The sequence below is a fragment of the Spermophilus citellus genome (genome assembly GCF_964194105.1).
Source record: "Spermophilus citellus genome assembly, chromosome: 9".
NCBI lineage: Eukaryota > Metazoa > Chordata > Mammalia > Rodentia > Sciuridae > Spermophilus > Spermophilus citellus.
Genome location: NC_138191.1, coordinates 98,480,386 through 98,502,064, shown reverse-complemented (window position 1 = coordinate 98,502,064; position 21,679 = coordinate 98,480,386). Strand labels below are relative to the sequence as shown.

Sequence of the window (21,679 nt, the reverse complement as noted above, 5' to 3'; positions counted from 1 at the left end):
TGGTGATGTCCTTACTCTGTCATGCCTATACTTGTTCCAGTTATCTTTTGAAGAGATTTGAACATTAATTTAAACTCTAAGTTGTCACATCCGGTGCTCTTTGTTCCTTTGTGCAACTCTGTATTTCCATCTAGTGTCATTTCCTTCTGCCTGAATAATATCCTGTGACATTTATTGTAGCATAGGCTTTCTGGTGATGAATTCTTTCAGCTTGTGTATTTCTAGCAATTTTATTTCTTCTTCATATTTAAAAGATATTTTTGCGGGCTGCGGTTGTGGTTCAGTGGTGGAGCACTTGCCTCATATGCATGAGGCCCTGGGTTCAATCCTCAGCACCACATAAAAATAAATAAATAAAATAAATATATTGTGTCCATCTACAACTAAAAAAATATTTTAAAAAAAGATACTTGTGCCAGATGCAAAATTCTACTTTGGCAGTGTTGTTTGAATATTTTAAAGATGTTCCTCTACTATCTTCTAGTTCAGATGAGAATTGTTTTTCCCTCTGTGTTTGTTCTTCTCTGTAAAACATTATTTTCTTCTTTGTCTCCTTTAAAATTTTTCTTTTTATCACTGATTTGGAGAAATTTGATTATAATGTACCATAGTATAGTTTTCTTCATGTTTCTTATATTTGGGATTCATTGAACTTCTTGGATTTGTGGGCTCGTGTTTTTTATCAAATATTTTTTCTGTTTACCCTGTCTCTCCTTCAGGGACTTCAATTACATATACATTAGGTTCATGAATTTGTTTCACTGATGAATAATTATTTATTTTATACTCTTTTTTTCTCTCTGTTTCATTTAGGATAGTTTTTATTCTAAGGCCTTTAAGTTCACTAAATTTGAACTTTTATTTTTCAGTATTTAAGCTGCCTTTAATTCCATCCATTAAAAAAAGAAAACTCATTGTTATTTTTTTTTAAGCATCCTTGTGGTTTTTGCTCTTTAATAAAAAGGAACACAGTGTTTTAGGTGACAGTTCTCAGCCTGTATTGGGTTAGAAGTGAGTAAACAACATTGATTTGAATAAAGCACATGAGAAATGAATTCCTGTATTTGGAAGCTACAAACTTGGAAACCCCAAATTTCAAGCTCAAACATTCAGAAGCTGCAATTCTTAGGTCAATAATCAATAACCAAATCTGCCAGAATCAAGCAACCTGTCAGTGCCCTATTTAATCAGAATTTTAGGAAGGATTAAATTTGTAATGAATCCTTGTAAGATTTGCTTTCAGTCCATGTTAATGACAGCCTTGATTCTGTATATCAACATTTGTCTCTCAGTGGGAGTGCATATTTGATATTTCAAAGACCACAAAATATAAGCTGGAAAATAAACCTCTGCTGTAGTAATTTAGATGGTTGATCATCTGTTTAAAGTAATATCAGTTAGCCTTGAGATTGTAAATTAACCTGACTTGATTTGTTATCAGTTTTCAGTGCTGTTTAGCATCCTGAACAAAAATGCAAACAATGATCTTTATATCTTTTTTAATTTTTATTTTAATTTGTTACATATGACAGCAGAATGCATTTTAATTCATATTACACATGTAGAGCATAATTTTTCATATCTCTGGTTGTACACAAAGTAGAGTCACACCATTCATGTCTTCATACATGTACTTAGGGTAATGATGTCCATCTCATTCCACTGTCTTTCCTACCCATATGCTCCCACCCAACTCCTCCCTTCCCTTTCCCTTTCCTCTTTGCCCTATCTAGAGTTCATCTAATCCTTCCATGCCCATCCCTACCACTTACATTATGAATCAGCCTCTTTAAATCAGAGAAAACATTTGGCATTTGTTTTTTGGGGTTTGGCTAACTTTACTTAGCATTGAATTCTCCAACTTCATCCATTTACCTGCAAATGCCATCATTTTAATTCCTTTTTAATGCTGAATAATATTCCATTGTGTATATATACCACATTTTCTTTATCCATTCATCTACTGAAGGGCATCTAGGTTGGTTACGCAGTTTAGCTATTGTGAATTGTGCTGCTGTAAACTTGTGGCTGTGTCCCTGTGGTATGCTGTTTTTAAGTCCTTTGGGTATAGACGGAGGAGTAGGGGGTAGCTGGGTCAAATGGTGTTTCCATTCCCAATTTTCCAAGGAATCTCTGTACTTTTTTCCATATTGGCTGCACCATTTTGCAGTCCCACCAGCAATATATGAGTGTGCCTTTTCCCCATATCCTCGCCAATACTTATTGTTGTTTCTATTCATAATAGCTGCCATTCTGACTGGAATGAGATGAGATCTTAGAGTAGTTTTGATTTGCATTTCTCTAATTCCTAGAGATGTTGAACATTTTTTTCATATATTTGTTGATTGATTGAATATCTTCTTCTGAGAAGTGTCTATTCAGTTCTTTGGCCCATCTATTGATTGGGCTATTTGCTTTTTTGGTGTTAAGATTTTTGAGTTTTTTTTTTTATATATCCTCGAAATTAGTACTCTATCCGATGTGTGTATGGTAAAAATTTGTTCCCAAATTGTAGGCTCTCTGTTCACCTCTCTGATTGTTTCTTTTGCTGAGAAGAAGCTTTTTAGTTTGAATCCATCCCATGTATTGATTTTGATATTAATCCTTATATTATAGGAGCCTTATTAAGGAAGTTGGGTCCTAATCCAACATGATGGGGATTTGGGCCTACTTTTTCTTCAAATAGACACAGTGTCTCTGGTTTAATTCGTAGGTCCTTGATCCACTATTGAGTTGAGTTTTGTGCATGGTGAGAGATAGGAGTTTAATTTTATTTTGTTACATATGGATTTCCAGTTTTCCCTCCACTTGTTGAAGAGGCTATATTTTCTCTAATGTACATTTTTGGCATCTTTGTCTAATATAGATAACTGTAATTATGTGGGTTAGTCTCTGTGTCCTCTATTCTGTATACAAGTCTATTTTGGTGCCAATACCATGTTGTTTTGTTATTATTGCTCTGTAGTATAGTTTAAGGTCTGGTACAGTGATGCCACCTGTTTCACTCTTCTTGCTAAGGATTGCTTTAGCTATTCTGGGTCTCTTATTTTTTCCAGATGAATTTCATGATTGCTTTTTCTATTTCTATGAGGAATGTCATTGGGATTTTGATGGGAATTGCATTAAATCTGTATAGTGCTTTTGGTAGTACAATCTTTTTGTCAGTATTAACTCTGCCTATCCAAGAACAGGTAGATCTTTCCATCTTCTAAAGGTCTTCTTTAATTTCTTTCTTTAACATTCTGTAGTTTTTATTGTAGAGATCTTTTACCTCTTTTGTTAAGTTGATTCCCAAGTATTTTATTTTTTTTTTTGAGGCTATTGTAAATGGGTAGTTTTCCTCATTTCCCTTTCAGAGAATTTGTCACTGAGATACAAAACGCCTTTGATTTATGGGTGTTGATTTTGTATCCTGCTACTTTGCTGAATTTATATACTAGTTCTAGAAGTTTTCTGGTGGAATTTTTTGGGTCTTCTAGGTATAAAATTATATTGTCAGCAAATAGTGGTAATTTGAATTCTTCTTTACCTATCCGTATCCCTTTAATTTCTTTCATCTAATTGCTCTGGCTAGAGTTTCAAGAACTATGTTATATAGTAGTGGTGAAAGAGGGCATCCCTCTCTTGTTCCAGTTTTTAGAGGGAATGCTTTCCTGTGTAGGTCAGCGAGGTGGACCTCCTCATTGTTAAATTTATCTCCAGAAGTTTCACATGGGTGACTTTGTCTTTTATGCCTCTACCTAGCTCTTTAAACACTTAGAATACAATTAAAATAACTTTTATAATGTCTTGATTGGTAATTCTAACATCTTGTATCAGTTCTAGCTTAGTTTCCATGGAATATTTTGTTTTGCATTGCTTTGTGATTTTGATTTGTTTTTCTGATTCTTTGCTTGGTATTTTTCACTGAATGCAGACATTATAATTTTACCTTGTAGGTGTTGGATATTTTTGTGTTCCTATCGATGTTCTTTATCTCTGTTGTAAGCAATACAGTAAAGTTACTTAGAAACACTCTCCCTTCCCCATTATATTCTACATTTCAAAAAAAAAAAGGGCAATTCTATTCTCCTAGTAGCCCTAGCCATGAAATTTAGAATTATTTTAAAACTCTTGTCCTTTTTCACATTCTACAGCCAATCCAGTGGCAAATATTGTTGGTTTTCCCTTCAGACTTTATCTAGAATCTAACAATTTATCACCACTATTTGAACTATTAACATACTGGTTTAAGTTTTCACTATTTCTTACCCAGATGTTTTATTGTGTTTATCTCATTGCTTTTCTTTTACACTTGCTAACTCACCACCTGTTTTTTTTGGGGGGTGGGAGTGGGGGGTGATACTGGGGATTGAACTCAGGCACTCGACCACTGAGTCACATCCCCAGCCCTATTTTGTATTTTATTTAGCACCAGGGTCTCACTGAGTTGCTTAGCATCTTACCATTGCTGAGGCTGGCTTTGAATTCTAAATTCTCCTGTCTCAGCCTCCCAAGCTGCTGGGATTACAGGCATGTGCCACCACGTCAGGCACTCACCACCTATTCTTTTCTTTTTTAGTTGTACACAATACCTTTATTTTGCTTATTTATTTTTATTTGGTGCTTAGGATCGGACCCAGTGTCTTGCACATGCTAGGCGAGCGCTCTACCGCTGAGCCACAACCCCACCCCTCACCACTTATTCTTTATATAAAAGTCAGATCTGTTAAAACAGGTCAAAACTTCCTTAAGGCAAAGTCAAAAGTCTTTGTGATCACCTATAAGAACCTATGAAACCTAGCAGTGTACTATCACTTTGGCCTTGACTCCTACCATGTTTGTTCATTTTGCTTCAGCCACATGGGATGGGGGTGTATATATGTGCATGTTTCCTTACAAATACTCATTGAGTATCTAAGGTGCTTCTGGCATTAGGGATCTAGTGAGAACAAAATAAGTGAGATTCACTGCCCTTTTGGAGATTACCTTAAAGAGAGGAGACTGATCTTTAACAGGTAAATATAGAAAATGATAAATGATCATAAAGCAGAGTAAGCATTCAAGTATTTGTTTAATGTTGTATATAAGGGGTATAGGAAATTATTTGGTTTACTTCCTTATAAGAATTTACAGTCTAATTAGAGAGCTAGAATACATCCAGTAGGGCTTTCCTTATACATTTATTTATTTAAATAAATAGGATCTTTTTAAAAAAAGCATTTATTTTTTAGGTAGACACAATATCCTTAATTTTATGTGGTGCTGAGGATTAAACCCAGTGGCTCATGCATTCTAGGGGAGTGCTCTAACACTGAGCCACAACCCCAGACCAATAAATAGGATCTTTCTGACATTCCTTCTATTCATGCTAACTTTATTATTGTAAATCAAATCCTACTATTGATGAATTTTTTATTTTACTTTAATCTTCTTTTGCCCAGGACTTTAGAAATTACCAATATACTTTGCCAGTAGTTCAAGGTTTGGTGGTGGATATGGAAGTTCGGAAAACAAGCATCAAAATTCCCAGCAACAGATACAATGAGGTAAGATTTATCATAAAGGTAAATTTTTTTCTTAATTTTATTTAGATGTTGATGGACCTTTATTTTATTCATTTATTTATATGTGGTGCTGAGAATCAAACCCAGTACCTCACAATGCTAGGCAAATGCTCTACCACTGAGCCACAACCCTAACCCCTAAATTTTACTTTTAATTGACAATGAAATCAGTTAATAATATTGTGTGACTTAGCTCAATTGTGGAATTTCATTACAGAAAGGTGGTATAACTTTTTTAGTTATGTCTTTTGACCTTTTAATTCATGCTATGATAATAACAGATTTGCATTTTGATTAAAAATCATAAAATTCACTGTATGTCTGAAGTTTTAGTGGTGGGATTTTTTTTCATGTTCCCCTTTTAACTGCGTGTGTGTGTGTGTGTGTGTTTTAAATTTTATTTATTTATTTATTTATTTATTTATTTATTTATTTATTTATTTATTTATTTATTGGTACCAGGAATTGAACCCAGGGTAACTTAACCACTGAGCCACATCCCCAAACCTTTTTATTTTTTATTTTGAGTCAGGGTCTCAGTTGTTGAGGCTGGCTTTGAACTTGTCATCCTCCTGGCTCAGCCTTCTGATCCACTGGGATTATAGGCAGGCACCACTGCACCTGGCCGTTATTTTTTTTACTGTCCTTAATGTTCAAGCGCAGCTCAATGTTAAGTCCCAAAATACCTTTTAATGAATTAAGCTATATTTTGTAACTAAAATCATATTGGCCAGGAAGGCCTATAATCCCAATGACTTAGAAGCTGAAGCAGGAGAATCAGAAGTTTGAGGCCTGCCTCAGAAATTTAGTGAGTCCCTGTCTCAAAATAAAAAGTACAAAGGACTAGGCATGCAGCTGTATGGTAAGGCAACCTTGGGGTTAATCACCAGTACCAAAAAATAAACAAAATAATATTGTATGTACTATACACACATTAGCAGATTTATACAAAGTTGTCATTGCTTGTGAAGTATTTTTTGAATTAAATAAAAAAATTTAAATCAGTTCTTAAATGCCACTGGGGTTGCTGTGTTGTTTTGTTTGGTGTTAGGGTTTAAACCCAGGGTCTTGTACAAACTGAGCAAGCACTTTACCACTGAACTTCACTCCTAGCCCAACCACTGGGTTATTATTTTAAAGAAAAATTTTAATAGTTTGATATAACAGTGGTTCATGTTTATTCTTTTTTATTTATTTTTTATTTTTTATTTTTTTCATGTTTATTCTTTCATTAGGCAGAGTGATAACTTCCCAATCACTTCTTCTACTACTAGTTCTTAAAGTTTTATTATTATTTATTATCATCATTATTATTTGCTATGGTGGGATTACAAAACCAGAGCCTCACACATGCTAGACAAGACTATACCACTGAGCTACATCAGTAGCCCCTTCTTCTACTATTTCTTAGATGTTATAGTGTATTATAATTTCCTCCCTCTTTTTCTTTCCTATTTTCCTTCTTCATTCAGGCTTGTAATCATTCATATATCCAGTAAACACTTTGTACTTGATATATACTTAAAGTCACACATGTCTTCCTGGCTTGTGAGCTCAGGGATCAGCATTACTATTAAAAGGACCTATGTGAAGAAAGCCTTTACCTGTGACATTTCATGTGTGTGTTTGCTTGTTTATTTTTTCAGAACATCAGAAAATAATAGAGCATGTGCTTAACTTTTTCTGAGGTACAGTTACCATTCTTAAGCAGTTAGATAATCCTACCTTAGAATATTGAAGAATAATAGAATAGACTGTGTAGAGTCAAACATCTTTGTTTTATTTATTTTTGTATGTGTTGCTGGGGCTCAAACTCAGTGCCTCATGCATGTGAGGTGAACGCTTAGCCACTGAGCCCCAGCCCCAGCCCGTAGAGTCAAATCTTTAAAGGGAATTATTTATGAACAATTTGTGCCTAAAGAGTGTAAAAGGAGACTGTGCTTTGAAAACTTGTTTTATTTCTCACATTTGAAGTTTTATCATCTGTTTCACAAACACTGATGAAATATATTTTGTGATATGGAATGCAAAGATGAGCAAGAATTATGCCTATATCCTCTGGGAGCTTACTAATAGTAGGATGATAGGATGTCATCCCCAAGTGAATAGTATTCTTTGCTGTCCTTGATGTTTGCAAGGTGGTACTATATGTTTAGAAATTGAAAAGCAATGAGGCTCCTAGATTTTTTTTTTTAGTCCCAACTGAACATGTTTATCACAATGGCTGTCCTTCATCTTACTGTTTTATCTGAACTCTGCAGTTTCAGTTTTGGTATGCTGGTTCAAGAATCCTTTTTCCAAAGTAATAACTATATCAGTTATCATTTCTTATATTTCATTTTCAGTTAATTTAATTGATTATTTTTCTTGCCTGATTTAGCAGACTGATTTCCCTTCCCATTCAGTTTTCATTTCATCTCAACATAGGTTTATCTTTTATAATCTTGGACAGTTGACTTATGTATGTCCAGTAATTCCACTTTATAGTTGAAAAAGTAATTTTCTTATGCAGATTGTTCCCAACTTATAATGGTTCAACTTAGAATTTTTTGACACTACAGCGGTACCAAAGTGATATGCATTCAGTAGAAACTGTACTGTGAATTTTGATCTTTTCCTGGGTTTGGAATTGCAGTGTATTCTCTCAGTGAGGGGCAGTGGTAGTGAGCCAAACCCCCCAGTCAGACTCCTAGATCATGAGGTAAGCAACCAAAGCTCTGTAGTGTCTTGTGTTGCCAGCATTTTCTGGATACAGGTATTCCCAATAAATATATATATATGAGATAATCCATACTTTATTATAAGATAGGCTTTGTATTAGATGATTATGCTCAACCATAGGCTAATACAAGTACTCTGAGAAGTTTAAGGTAGGCTGGGCTAAGCTTTGATATTTTGTAAGTTAAGTATATTAAATGCATTTTTTACTTAATGATATATTCAACTTATAATGGGTTTATCTAATGTAACCCCCTCCTGAGTTGAGGAGCATCTGTACGTTATTTCTCTTAATCACCACAATATTCTACTTCTCATACATTTTTCTTATTTTCCATAGTTGTTTTTTATTTTGCTTTGCCTATGTATACTAGCTTTTGCTTCATGGCTTTTGTACAAGCTGCTTCCTTGTTGACACATACTTCTCTTACCTGCCTAACCCCCACTCGTTATTCAGTTGTCAGCTTAAGTGTCATTTTCTCTGATAGTTCTTCATTTAACTCCTAACTATGGTAACGCTCCTATTATATCCATTTCTAGAATTCTACACTTACTGTTGGTAATAGTACATTTGTAATTCCTTGATGACTGTTTCTCTTTATAGTTCCATGAGGTACTATGTCTGTCTTATTTACCACTGGTATCATTAGCAGGCTCCCTAGTACAGAGTAGGTGTGTAAGAAATACATGTTGAATGAGAACATGAAACAGAATATGAGGAATATCTTGCAAGAAATATTCCTTAAAGATTCAGAGAAAGAAGAAATGTCCTTAAATTTTTAATGGTCCTGAATCCTTTATATCTAGAACACCACAATTCATGTAGGAAAAGCTTGTAGATGTTCATCAAATAACTAAATGAATGACAGAGTCTATGGATAACGAATGCTGTTTAGGTGCTAGGAAGAGAAGGGTGGAAAATATCTTAAGTGAAAGAGGGATTGATATCAGCCTAAATGAAGGCAAGGAAGCACCAGGAATGGGCATGTCTTGTAAGAAAGTAGAAAATAATAAACTTCCCAGTATTAAAAGAGGAGGCTAAAGTAGACTGGAGGATTAGTGGGAAATGAAATTATGCAAGAGACTGCTTGCTTTTCAGAGAATTTAAAAAAAACAGGCCAAGGAAATTAGAATTTCATATGATGGTTTGTAAAGAGCTTTTACAGATTCTTAAACAGTGACAGTGAAAGCAGAGTTTTAGCAACCTGAGTTTTGGGTAGTAATATGGAAAATATAGGTGGAGAGAATGGAAAGATGTAAAGCTTAGAAAGCTAAAAAAGGATGGTTCTTCTGACAGTGTGTAATTTTAATAAATAAAATAGGCATTACATATAAAATCTCTAAGCTTCTTTGGTAAGGCCATTAATATTCCTGATGGCTTAGGCAACCCTATTCATATTCTCATAGTGAGATTTTTATTATTGTATTGACTAACCTAATTGAATTAATGATAAATAAGTGTTCTTTGTTTTGTATTGGGCACTATTCTAAGCAAACAATTGTTTTACACTGACTCAGTGAAATGAGAAAATTAAGATACGGTACTTTAAGTAACTTGTAATGCATTCACATAGCTAGCAAGTGGTAGAGCTAGAATCAAACCCAGACAGTCTGATTCTAGTGTCCCTACAGTTAATCACAATAGTATAAACATCAGTTTAACAATTACCAATCTGTAAGGGATGGTAAAGTTAAGTAATTATAGTATTTTCTTTTGGAGAGTACATTTGGGCTATTAAAATTGTCCAAACTCTACTATAAAAAAATAATCCTCAGTTAACTTTTGTATATTGCTAGATCACTAGCATATCCAGTATGTCTACTTAAATATGGAAGTCCGATAGAACAATTAAACTAGAATGACATATGGGGCATTTCCTAATATATGACTGGATTTTGTTTATTTTTTATTTTTTTGGTGTTGGGATTGAATCCAGAACCTCACACATGATAACATGCTGTACCTCTGAACTATACCCCCAACTCACAACTGTTTTTTAATATTTGTTAAGATCAGGAAAGCAATAAGTCATAGTGGGAAAAAAGTCAGACTTTGGAGTCAAATAAACCTTGGGTTGATTTTTAATTACTAACTCTGTTAATAATTAAAAATAATTAACTCTAATTACTAATTACCTTGATGGATTAACTTCTGTTCTGGAAAATGAGTATGCCTACCTTATAAGGTTAATGTGACATTTAAATCAGGTGTGTCAAATAACTAGTTGGTTTCTGGTAACCATAGGTATTCATGAATAATATACTGTTACTGTTGTTGTCATTATCATCATTCAGATTAATTGTTTATTTGATTAACTTTTATTGAACTTGTTTTACAAAATTCTCATTTACATAGTCTTATAGGGTTTAAATAACTTCCTAATATGCTATATTTCTTTAAGAAGTATGAAGCTGATAAGTAAATCTACAGAAAAGCAGTCAGAGTGGTGAAGACTTTGGAAACCATTTTAGAAAAAGAAAATATTAATGTTAACTATAGGCATTTAATGTGAAGAATAGAAGACTGTTAAGGAATGATGCAGCATCTATTGTAAATCTGTGTAGACCCTATTATACAATCATATCATGGGGTCATACTTGGCCCCAGGGTTCTCATTAGGATATAGAACATGAATCATATCTTGCCAGCAGTGTGATATCTGGTGTTTGTCTTCTAGGAAAGCCCTTGCAATGGTCTATGCAGCATTTGATATAGCCAATTGGGAAGTTTTATTTTGTTTTGTGGTGCTGGCCATCAAACTCAAGGCCTCGTGCATGTTAGCCTGGGAACATGTTTTTAGACCTTTACCCACCCTGAAATGATTGCTAAAATGGAAGGAGATGAGGTTCATATCAGGCATTTGCAGGAGTTATCCTGGCTTAGAGGCCGTCTTGATGACAACAGCCAGTATGTTTTATAACAACTTCATTGGCAGAAATTTCATGGTGTCTGTAGGGCTCATGCTGTATTATAAGAGTGAGTGTGCTTAAGGGAAATCAAAGGTATGAATGGTTATCAGGTATTTATGGTTCTACTATTTAAATATAGTTTGTCAGTTTTTACTTCTGGTCATGCTGGAATAACAGAGACTATAATGGGTTGAATTGTGTCCCTCCATAGTTCATATTGTTCATGTCCTAACCCCCATGATTTCAGAATGTGACCTTATTTGGAAATAAAGTTTTTAACAAGGTAATAAATTTTAAAGGAAGTGATTAATCTGGGCCCTAATCCAATATGACTGGCATTGTGATAAGAAGAAAATATGGATATAGGCACACAGTGAAGGAAAAGGATGTGAAAAGACTTACAGAGAAGATGGCCATCTTTAAGCCATGAAGAAAGACCTAGGACAAATCCTTCCCTTATAGCACTCAGATGGAACCATCTCTGAAAACTTTGATTTTGGACTTCTAGCCTTGATAACTGTGATATAACACATTTCTGTTGTTTAAAGCCACAAATTTGTGGTATTTTACTACAGCAGTGCTAGTCAACTAACATATCAATCTACCATAAATAACTAAACATCAAGACAAACTAAGGAAAATCCAACACCATAGACAATGGTGCAGAGGAGGTGAATCCTATGGTTACCTTAACTTTCTCCTTGCAGTTTTTAGGTCATCAGATAGGTTGGCAGACCCCAAAGAGATTGTACGTCTCCCTGAGTTTGGGAGACAGAGTTGAAAAATGGGAAGCTATGATGATTAGAATTTGCAAGGCAGATACAAGAAATAAAAGAACTCAGGAGATCTTTAAGGGGATTTTGTTGAGTCTTTAGCTTCTAACTTACTGATCAGTACATTACATGAAGAATGCAGTGAAAAGGAATGGGTAGAACAATTCTTATGAGACCGGGAATAGTTTGCATTCTTATCAGCCAAAGTGAAAAGGTTTCTTTTAAAAGTTTCTTCACTAGGGAACAGAATATCCCTAGTGATCTTAATTATCCATAAATTCAGGTGCCCTGATTCAGTTTAACAAGCTAAAAAAAGCTTTGAAAGAACGAAAGAAGGTTTCAGGTTCTCCTGTTAGGAGAACAATGGAAGATATTGAAAAGATCCAGATCAGACTTCAAGAAAGGAAAATGATGATGGGATGAAAAATACCCTGAATGAGATAAAGGCAGATTAGACAATGCTGAAGAAAAAAGTAGTGAACTTGGAAACATAGGAATAGAAATTATCCAAAATGAAATACAAAGAGAAAAGCCTGAAAAATTAAATGAACAGCATCATTGAGCTGTGGGTAACCTTAGGCAGCCTACTTCTAAAATATCCAAAGGAGAGGAGAAGTGGTGAATAGAAAGAATATTTGAAGAAATATGGTTGGAAAATTCCCAAATTTAATGAGTACTGTAAAACCTTAGATCCAACAAACTGAAAAACTCAAGTTGCAAAAAAAGAGATGAAATATACAGTAAGGAACTTCATAATCACCATGACCAAATTGCTTAAAGCAGAGATGAAGAATCTTAAAAGGAGGTAATGGGGAACATTTACATTTTATATTAAGGAACAAATGAAAGAATGACAGCAGACTTTCTCATGAAAACAGTACAAGCCACAAGACAATGCAGCAAGATGGTCATGGTGGTACATGCCTGTCCTCCCAGCGTCATGGGAGCCTAAAGCACATGACCTATGTGAAGAAAGCCTTTACCTGTGACATTCCATGAGTTTGTTTGCTTGTTTGTTTTTCCAGAACATCAGAAAATAATAGAACATGTGCTTAGCTTTTTTTGAGGTACAGTTACCATTCTTTAGCAGTTAGATAAACCTACCTTGGAATATTGGCATAAGGGTTGTGAGTTCAAAGCCAACCTCAGCAATTTAGCAAGGCTCTAAGCAACTCAGTGTTGTATAAATAAACTATCAAAAAAGGACAGGGAATTTGGCTTAGTGGTTAAGTGCCCCTGAGTTCAATCTGCAGTATTTAAAAAAAAAAAAAAAAAGAAGAAGAAGAAGAAGAAGAAGGAAAAAGGAAAAACAAAAAGGTAGTTTAGCTGGGGATTAAACTCGAGGCAAGCATGCTACCAACTGAACTATATCCCCAGTCCAGTTTAGCAAATTCTTGACTGAGAAAAGCAAGCAAACAAAAAACCTTCAATCTGTATTTTATACCAAGTGAAAATGTTTCAAAAGTGAAGGCAAAATGTTTTTTCAGGTACATAATGCCTAAAAGAATTTATTATCAATAGACCTATCACATAAGAAATATTAAATGTTGTTACTCGGGAAGAGTATCAAATAGTGAAAAATTTGATCTACACAAAGGAATGAAAAGCAACAGAAATGGTAGGTGTGTTGGTAAATATAAAATCTTAAAATAGAACTGTTTAAATATATATATATGTGTATATATATATATAATGTATTAAATAATAATGTATTATGGAATTAATAACATGTAGAAACAAAATATAGGACAATAAAACAAAGACTAAGAAAGGGAAAGTGGAAGCATATGATGGGGTGTGATATAATATTACTTCAAAGTATATTTATAAGTTAAAGTAACCACTAAAAAAAAAATAGGTATAGCAAGTAATCTAATAAAGAAAATAAATTGGTGGGCTGGGGATGTGGCTCAACTGGTAGCGTGCTTGCCTGGAGTGCATGCGGCCCAGGTTCGATCCTCAGCACCACATACCAACAAAGATGTTGTGTCCGCCGAGAACTAAAAAATAAATATTAAAAAAATAAAATTCTCTTCTCTCTCTCTCTCTCTCTCTCTCTCTCTCTCTCTGTTTAAAAAAAATTAAAAAAAATAAAATAAATTGGCAACATAAAAGAATGTTGAAAAAAAGAGACGTGACAAAAACATAATAGAGTAGCTGTGGGTAGGAGAAAGCTTTGTGATGAGTACTTGCCTAGCATGTATGATTTAATTCCCAGTACCTCAAGAATTAATTAACTAGAAAGATGGTAGATTTAAATCCAATCATATTAATAATCACTCAAGTATAAATGGTCTAAATACCTTAATTTAAAATGCAGGGGCTGGGGATGTGGCTCAAGCGGTGGCGCGCTCGCCTGGCATGCGTGCGGCCCGGGTTCGATCCTCAGCACCACATACCAACAAAGATGTTGTGTCCGCCGAGAACTAAAAAAATAAATATTAAAAAAAATTCTCTCTCTCTCTCTCTCTCTCTCTCTCTCCTCTCTCACTCTCTCTTTAAAAAAATAAAATAAAATAAAATGCAGAGGTTATTGGGTTGGATAAACAAACAAGACTTAGCTGTAAGTTGTATACAAGAAAACCACTTAAGAACAGACACTTCTCAGAGGAGGACATACAATCAATCAATAAGTAGATGAAAAAATGCTCACCATCGCTAGCAGTCAGAGAAATGCAAATCAAAACCACCCTAAGATACCATCTCACTCCAGTAAGATTGGCAGCCATTATGAAGTCAAACAACAACAAGTGCTGGAGAGGATGTGGGGAAAAGGGTACACTTGTTCATTGTTGGTGGGACTGCAAATTGGTGCAGCCAATTTGGAAAGCAGTATGGAGATTTCTTGGAAAGCTGGGAATGGAACCACCATTTGACCCAGCTATTCCCCTTCTTGGTCTATTCCCTAAAGACCTAATAAGAGCATGCTACAGGGACACTGCTACATCGATGTTCATAGCAGCACAATTCACGATAGCAAGATTGTGGAACCAACCTAGATGCCCTTCAATAGATGAATGGATAAAAAAAAAAATGTGGCATTTATACACAATGCAGTATTACTCTGCATTAAGAAATGACAAAATCATAGAATTTGGAGGGAAATGGATGGCATTAGAGCAGATTATGCTAAGCGAAGCTAGCCAATCCTTAAAAAACAAATGCCAAATGACTTCTTTGATATAAGGGGAGTAACCAAGGACAGGGTAGGGACGAAGAGCTTGAGAAGAAGATTAACATTAAACAGGGATGAGAGGTGGGAGGGAAAGGGAGAGAGAAGGGAAATTGCATGGAAATGGAAGGTGATCCTCAGGGTTATACTAAATTACATATAAGAGGAAATGAGGGGTAAGAGAAGAATAATACAAGTGGAAGAAATGATTTACAGTAGAGGGGGTAGAGAGAGAAGAGAGGAGGGGAGGGGAGGGAAGGGGAGGGGGGATAGTAGAGAATAGGATAGACAGCAGAATACATCAGACACTAGAATGGCAATATGTAAATCAATGGAAGTGTAACTGATGTGATACAGCAATTTGTATACGGGGTAAAAATGGGAGTTCATAACCCACTTGAATCAAATTGTGAAATATGATATATTAAGAACTATGTAATGTTTTGAACGACCAACAATAAAAAAATAAATAAAAAAAGAAAACCACTTAAAATATAATGACAAATCGTTTGAAAGGGAATGGGAAAATATAAGAAAAAACGTAGTAACACTAATCAAAAGAAAGAATATCCAAGTGTATTTCAGAACAAACAATATTACCAGAGATTACAGAGATGTATTCTATAATTATAAAGTGACAGTCAAGAGGATGTAACAATTCTGAACATTTATACATCCAATAACAGAGCTTCAAGTAAGAACTGATGGAACTACAAGGATAAATGAATGTATTCGTATATTTTAATAACATCTCAACTGATAGACAAAAACCAGCAAGGATATAGAAAACTGAACAACATAGTCAACCAATTTGACTTCATAGACTTTTATAGAATACTCTACCCAACAACATCAGAGTAACATTTTTTCCAGTGCATGTGCATAGTCTTTGATGTAAAAGAAGTCTTGTTAAATTTTATTATTTGTTTGTTTGTTTATTTGGTACCAGAGATTGATCTCAGAGGTACTTGGCCACTGAGCCACATCCCCAGCCCTCTGTATTTTATTTAGAAACAGGGTCTCACTGAGTTGCTTAGCGCCTCGCTTTTGCTGAGGCTGGCTTTGAACTCACAATCCTCTTGCCTCAGCCTCCCAAGTGCTGGGATTATAGGTGTGTGCCGCTGCACCTGCTCAATAAATTTTAAATGGTCCATACTATACAATGTGTGATCTGGGACCATGTGGCATTAAATAAGAAGTTGATATTAGATACAGTGTGTGATCTGGGACCACGTGGAATTAAATTAGAAGTTAATACTAGAATGATCCCTAAAGAATCCACAAATTTAGAAACAAAATGCATATTTCTCAATAATCCATGGATCAAAGTAGTCAAAAGGAAGTTGTTGTTGTTGGGTTATTATTTTGTAGTCCTGGAGATTCAACCAGGGCCCCATGCATGCTAGGCCAGCATTCCGTCACTGAGCTGTTACACCTATAGCCCTCAAAATACTTTGAACCGATGAAAATGGAAACATGAAATATCAAAATTGGCTGGGCATAGCTAAAGTAGTGATTAGAGATAAATTTACAGCACTAAACATTCATATTATGAAAAGGCATTTCAAATTAATGGTTAGTTTTCTACATTAAAGAATCAGAAAAAGATGAGCAAATAGAATACAAAGTAGAGACAAAGAAAGAAAATAATAAAGACCAGCAATTCGTAAAATAGAAGACAGAAAAACAACAAAGAAAATAAATGAAGCTAAAAGGTGGTTCTTGGAGAAGATCAATAACACTGATAAACCTCTAATCCAATTGATTAGGTAGAGAAAACACAATTGCCTTTGGAACATGAGAGAGGTGACTATCATGACAGGTCCTAGAGGAAAGTAAAGGAACAATAAAGGTACATTATGAACATGTTTATACCAGTATATGTTCAACTTAGACAAAATGGACAAATTCCTTGCACATTAACCTGTCAAAAGAAGAAATAGATAACCTGAATAGCCCTATATGTATTCAAATAATTGTAAGTATTTAAAGAACCTTTCCTCAAAATAAAGTCCACATTGAGTTGGTTTCATTGGTTACTTTTACCAAACAATGAAGGAAGAAAAAACAATGTTTCTGTATAACCATGTCCAGAAAATAGAAGAGGAGTCATTCTTTTGAGTCCAGACTTAACAGTTAATAATAACAAAACCAGGAAAAGATAATAGAAAATTGGAAAACTACACATCAGTATTTCTCATGAAGATTGTTGCATAAATACTTTTCATAATTTCACTCCAATATACATATCAAAATTCATCAAATTTACACTTAAATATGTTTGTTTTGTTTATTATGTTAAATATAACTCTGAAAAACACTTCTTCCCTTACCAAATTTGTAGACACTTAAACTTTTATTAGGTCAGTGAGGAAATATAGCCAAATAGTTAACCTTTAAAACTCTCATAAAATGAAGCAAAGTTTTTTTAATCCTTTGCTCAAAACCAAAATACAGGAGTAAAGAAGTTTGTGTTAGTGTGATATAATCCAAGAATCTGTGAAATCATATATTTGTACATTCCTCCATATTTTATAATTTAGGCTGAAAGTTGGACTGAATGGCCTCTTAAGATTCCCACTCTGATTCTAAAATAGGAGTTTTGGTTTATTTTAATTCAAGACTACACATATTCTTCAGAGGAGTGTGAAATTACAAAAGCATAATTTTCAAAGGTTTGTTGTAGCATTAGTCAGAACAGACGGTGCTAAAATCTGTTTGAGGAATGCTTGGTTTTCGGCCTTCAAGGAATACATTTCTTTTAGAGAAGAAGGAAATGAAAAGAGTTGGTCAAAAGGTGCTTTGGAAAATAATGTTGAGATAGGAGGTAATATGCCATGTTTTTTTTTGTTTTTTGAGTGGGGTACTGGGGATTGAACTCGGGCACTCAACCACTGAGCCACATCGTCAGCCCTGTTTTGTATTTTATCTAGGGTCTCACTAAGTTGCTTAGCGCCTCCGCCTCGCTGTTGCTTAGCCTGACTTTGAACTTGAGATCCTTCTGCCTCAGCCTCCCAAGCCTCTGGCATTATAGGCGTGCGCCACTGAACTGAGCATTACTTGAATTCTTGATAATTGCCATTCTGACTGGAATGAGATAAGATCTCAGTGTAGTTTTTATTTGCATTTCTCTAATGGCTAGAGATATTTCTTCATTTTTTTTTCGACCATTCATATTTATTCTTCTGTGAAGTAGTGCCTGTTCAGTTCCTTTGCTTATATATTGACTGGGTTATTTGTTTTTTAGTGTTAAGTTTTTTGAGTTCTTTGTATGTCCTGGAGATTAATGCTCTCTGTGAGGTGTAGGTGGCAATATTTTCTCCCATTCTGTAGGCTCTCTGTTCATGTTCTTGATTGTTTCCTTTGCTGTGAAGCTTTTTAGTTTGATACCATTCCATTTACTGATTCTTGATTTTACTTCTTGTGCTTTAGGAGTCTCTCTGATTTCACTCCTTATATTGTCCTTTATCTCATAGATGAGTTTAAGTATGAATATTCTCCTTCTCTGACATTTCTTCTACTGTGAGGTCAGTGGATTGTTATTGAAGTACCTTGTTTTTTTGGGGGAAATTTGTTCCCTTGCTTTTTCATGTTGTTTGTGTATCTCCAGTATGTTTGTCCATCTAACAGTATGGATCTGAGGCAGCAGAGTTTCTGCCCTGTGGACTTATAGTGTCCCTGAAAATTTGTAGTACCTCACTGTTTAGGGGGAGACAAATAATAACAATAATCAATGCAAACAGTCTACAGCATTAACCAAATAGTTCCTGCTATGATATCTAAAATGTTAATTGTCACAATAATAAAATATGTAATCAATTATTGCTCACAGCAATAACAGTAAGTTTGCAAAAAGATTTACAATTTTGAGTGGTGGATAGGGAGAGAATAGAAATGATGTTGATGAATATGAGGGAGGAAGAGAGAAAATAGAAGTAAAAAAGAGGTGCTGGGGTTGTGGCTCAGTAGTAGAGCACTCTCGTCCAGCATGATCGAGGCCCTGGATTTGATCCTCAGCACCACATAAGAAAAATAAATAAATAAAATTAAGGATTAAAAAAAAATAAGAACAAAAGAATATAAAACAAAACCAAAATATAATAATTGAATATCCTAGTCCTCAAAATACTCATCCATGAAAACTAACTGGCTTCAAAAATGCTAGAAGTGAGAAAAAATACCTGTTGATACACAAACAACAAGTATGAATACGTATAAGAGTCCATGAACTATTCACATCACAATTAAATGGTGAAAAGGAAAAAAAAATTAAAATTAAAAAAAATCTTGATGAAATGTTAAAGAATTGTGTCTGTTGGATTTCAGAAGATTCTCAGCTTCTCTTTTAAGCAATGTTAGGTGGGGTTGTCTGGAGTGTGATGCCTGGTCTACTATCAGGTTGGGTTGCTGGAATGTGAGAGGATATCCTGTAGATAGAAATCTTGGAGCCGCATAGATAGGTCCAGCTTCTGTTGGATGGTGATGGGTCTGAAGATTTTAAATCAGTGAGCCTCCAGGGCCCAGCAGTTGCCAGTCCATACTGGAAGACTGTACCTCAGGGATCTCCCCTGGATTCCACTCATGTATTAGAGGAGCCAATTCCTAGTCCCCTTCATTACCTTCGGATCTCACGTTTTTTGGTCTCTTGGGTTCAATCTCTAAATTCAGTCTCTCCCACCTTTTCAAATTTCAGGCAAGTTGCATCTTTCCCAGCAGGTACTGCAAGTGGCATGATGTGTGGGGGGGAAGGGCGGAGCCTGGTGGGTTTCCATTACCAGTATTCCCCTGTGTAAACTCCTCCCCATGTTTCATTTTCTCCTGGTCACTTAGGCACACTCTATGTTGTGCAGTGTGGGCTTACCAGGCCTGTATTTTGGGCCAAATTTGGGTTTGCCAGGAAATCGACTACCTCAGCTGCTGTCCCTCATGCCACAGCTGCAAAATGGTTCCTTCCTGTGTCCTACACAGGCAGCCAGGAGAGGTGCAGCTTCTTTCCCTGCAGAAAGATATTGTGCAGCACACCTTTCATTTTAGTCAGGCACTATCTTTTATTTCTGATCTCTCAGTTGCAGACATGACTCAGGCCTCCTAAAAGTGTGGGTTCCTTTAATTCCCTTATCCCTTCACTTAGCACATATAGGAACCACTTTGGCCAGTGCTTCCAGCAGTGGCACTGGGGATTTCTTTCTTATTCTATTATATCCCACCTCCTGAGTCCCTGATTTGCTTTGAATGTCCAGTATTACATCCCAGTAAAGCCCCTGCACCCTTTTCACCCACCTTGTTAGCTGCCTATCTGCTTTCTTGGTTTTATACCAGGGATTAGCCAGGAAAGTGACCTTCTCTATTCTGCCATCTTGCAAAACCTTGTTACTGAAATAGTTACTTTTATTATCCCATTTTACAAAGGAGGAAACTGGGACACAGATGTCAAGTAAATTGCCCAAGGGCCCACAGCTAGCTAGTTATCAGTAAAGCCAGGATTCAATTACAGGCAATCTGGCTCAAGTCCTTGCTACTTATTATTATCCAAGACAGAATGTAGATGATGGCATATAAAAATATGCAGAATATGCTATGGCATTTAAGGGAGTGGTCGTAGTAGTGTCTGATGGGGGGTTTTAGAAAGCTTCTTGCATGAATTGGTATTTTTACTAAGCCATAATTTTGGGGCCATCTGTTTCAGGTGCTTGGATTTGGGAGAAGAAAAGAGAGGCTCGATAATAGTAAACGCAAAGACGTAGTCATGGTAAATGATTAGGCATCGTGAACTAGGTTCATATAGAAGGAACACATAAGGATACAGTTAGGAAAGGAAGCAAAACAGAAAAGCTGGTTTGAGCCAAGCATGATGGTACATGCCTCTTAATCCCAGTGACTCAGGAGGCTGAAGCAGGAGGATAACAAGTTCAAGGCCAGCAATTTAGTGAGACCCTGTCTCAAAAAAATAAAAAGGGCTGGGGATGTGGTTTAGTGGAAAAATACCCCTGGGATCAATCCCCAGTACCCTCCGCGCCCCCCACACACAGGAAAAAAAAAAGAAGAAGAAGAAGAAGAAAGCTGGCTTGGGGCTAGAGCATAGGAAACTTGTGACCAGGTGGAGAAGATGTTACATATTAGAACTGTGCTTTTGTAAGTATGGAAATATTTGTGGACTGAGTCAAAATTAATGGAGACTATAGGAAAACCAGGTATAATTTAATGTCCAGAAAAAAAGGTTATTAGGCCTTGAACTATGGTAAAAATAGGAATAAATAAAAGACATATTATAGAATTTGAATTAATAGAGTGGAGAAATACCACAACTAAATTTGATAGTCAAGTATTTATATCATTATGTGACAAGTATAAGTTTATTTTATGGTTAGAAATGTCTGTTGGATATCTGGGAACCTCTTGTATATGAGTGTTATTTTAAGAGCAAGAACATTTGTTCATTCAATTCCAAAGGAAAATAAAGTTTACCTTGTTGGGCTCAAAATTGAAATTCAGGAAAATGATTTCCTTCAAGGCCAGCTAATTTATTCAGAATCTCTGAATTGAAAAGGTTTCTTAGTCTG

At 35.3% G+C, this 21,679-nt stretch overlaps 1 protein-coding gene across 2 annotated transcripts in view; it reads left to right on the top strand.

The window, feature by feature from the left end:
* Window positions 1–21,679, top strand: part of ZFYVE9 (zinc finger FYVE-type containing 9) — a 208,168-nt gene that overhangs the window by 164,494 nt on the left and 21,995 nt on the right. For both annotated transcript variants that reach the window (XM_081306404.1, XM_081306403.1), the window contains one exon: window positions 5,424–5,528. In XM_081306404.1, coding sequence (XP_081162530.1) covers window positions 5,424–5,528 — 105 coding nt within the window. The remainder of the gene's footprint in view (window positions 1–5,423; window positions 5,529–21,679) is intronic.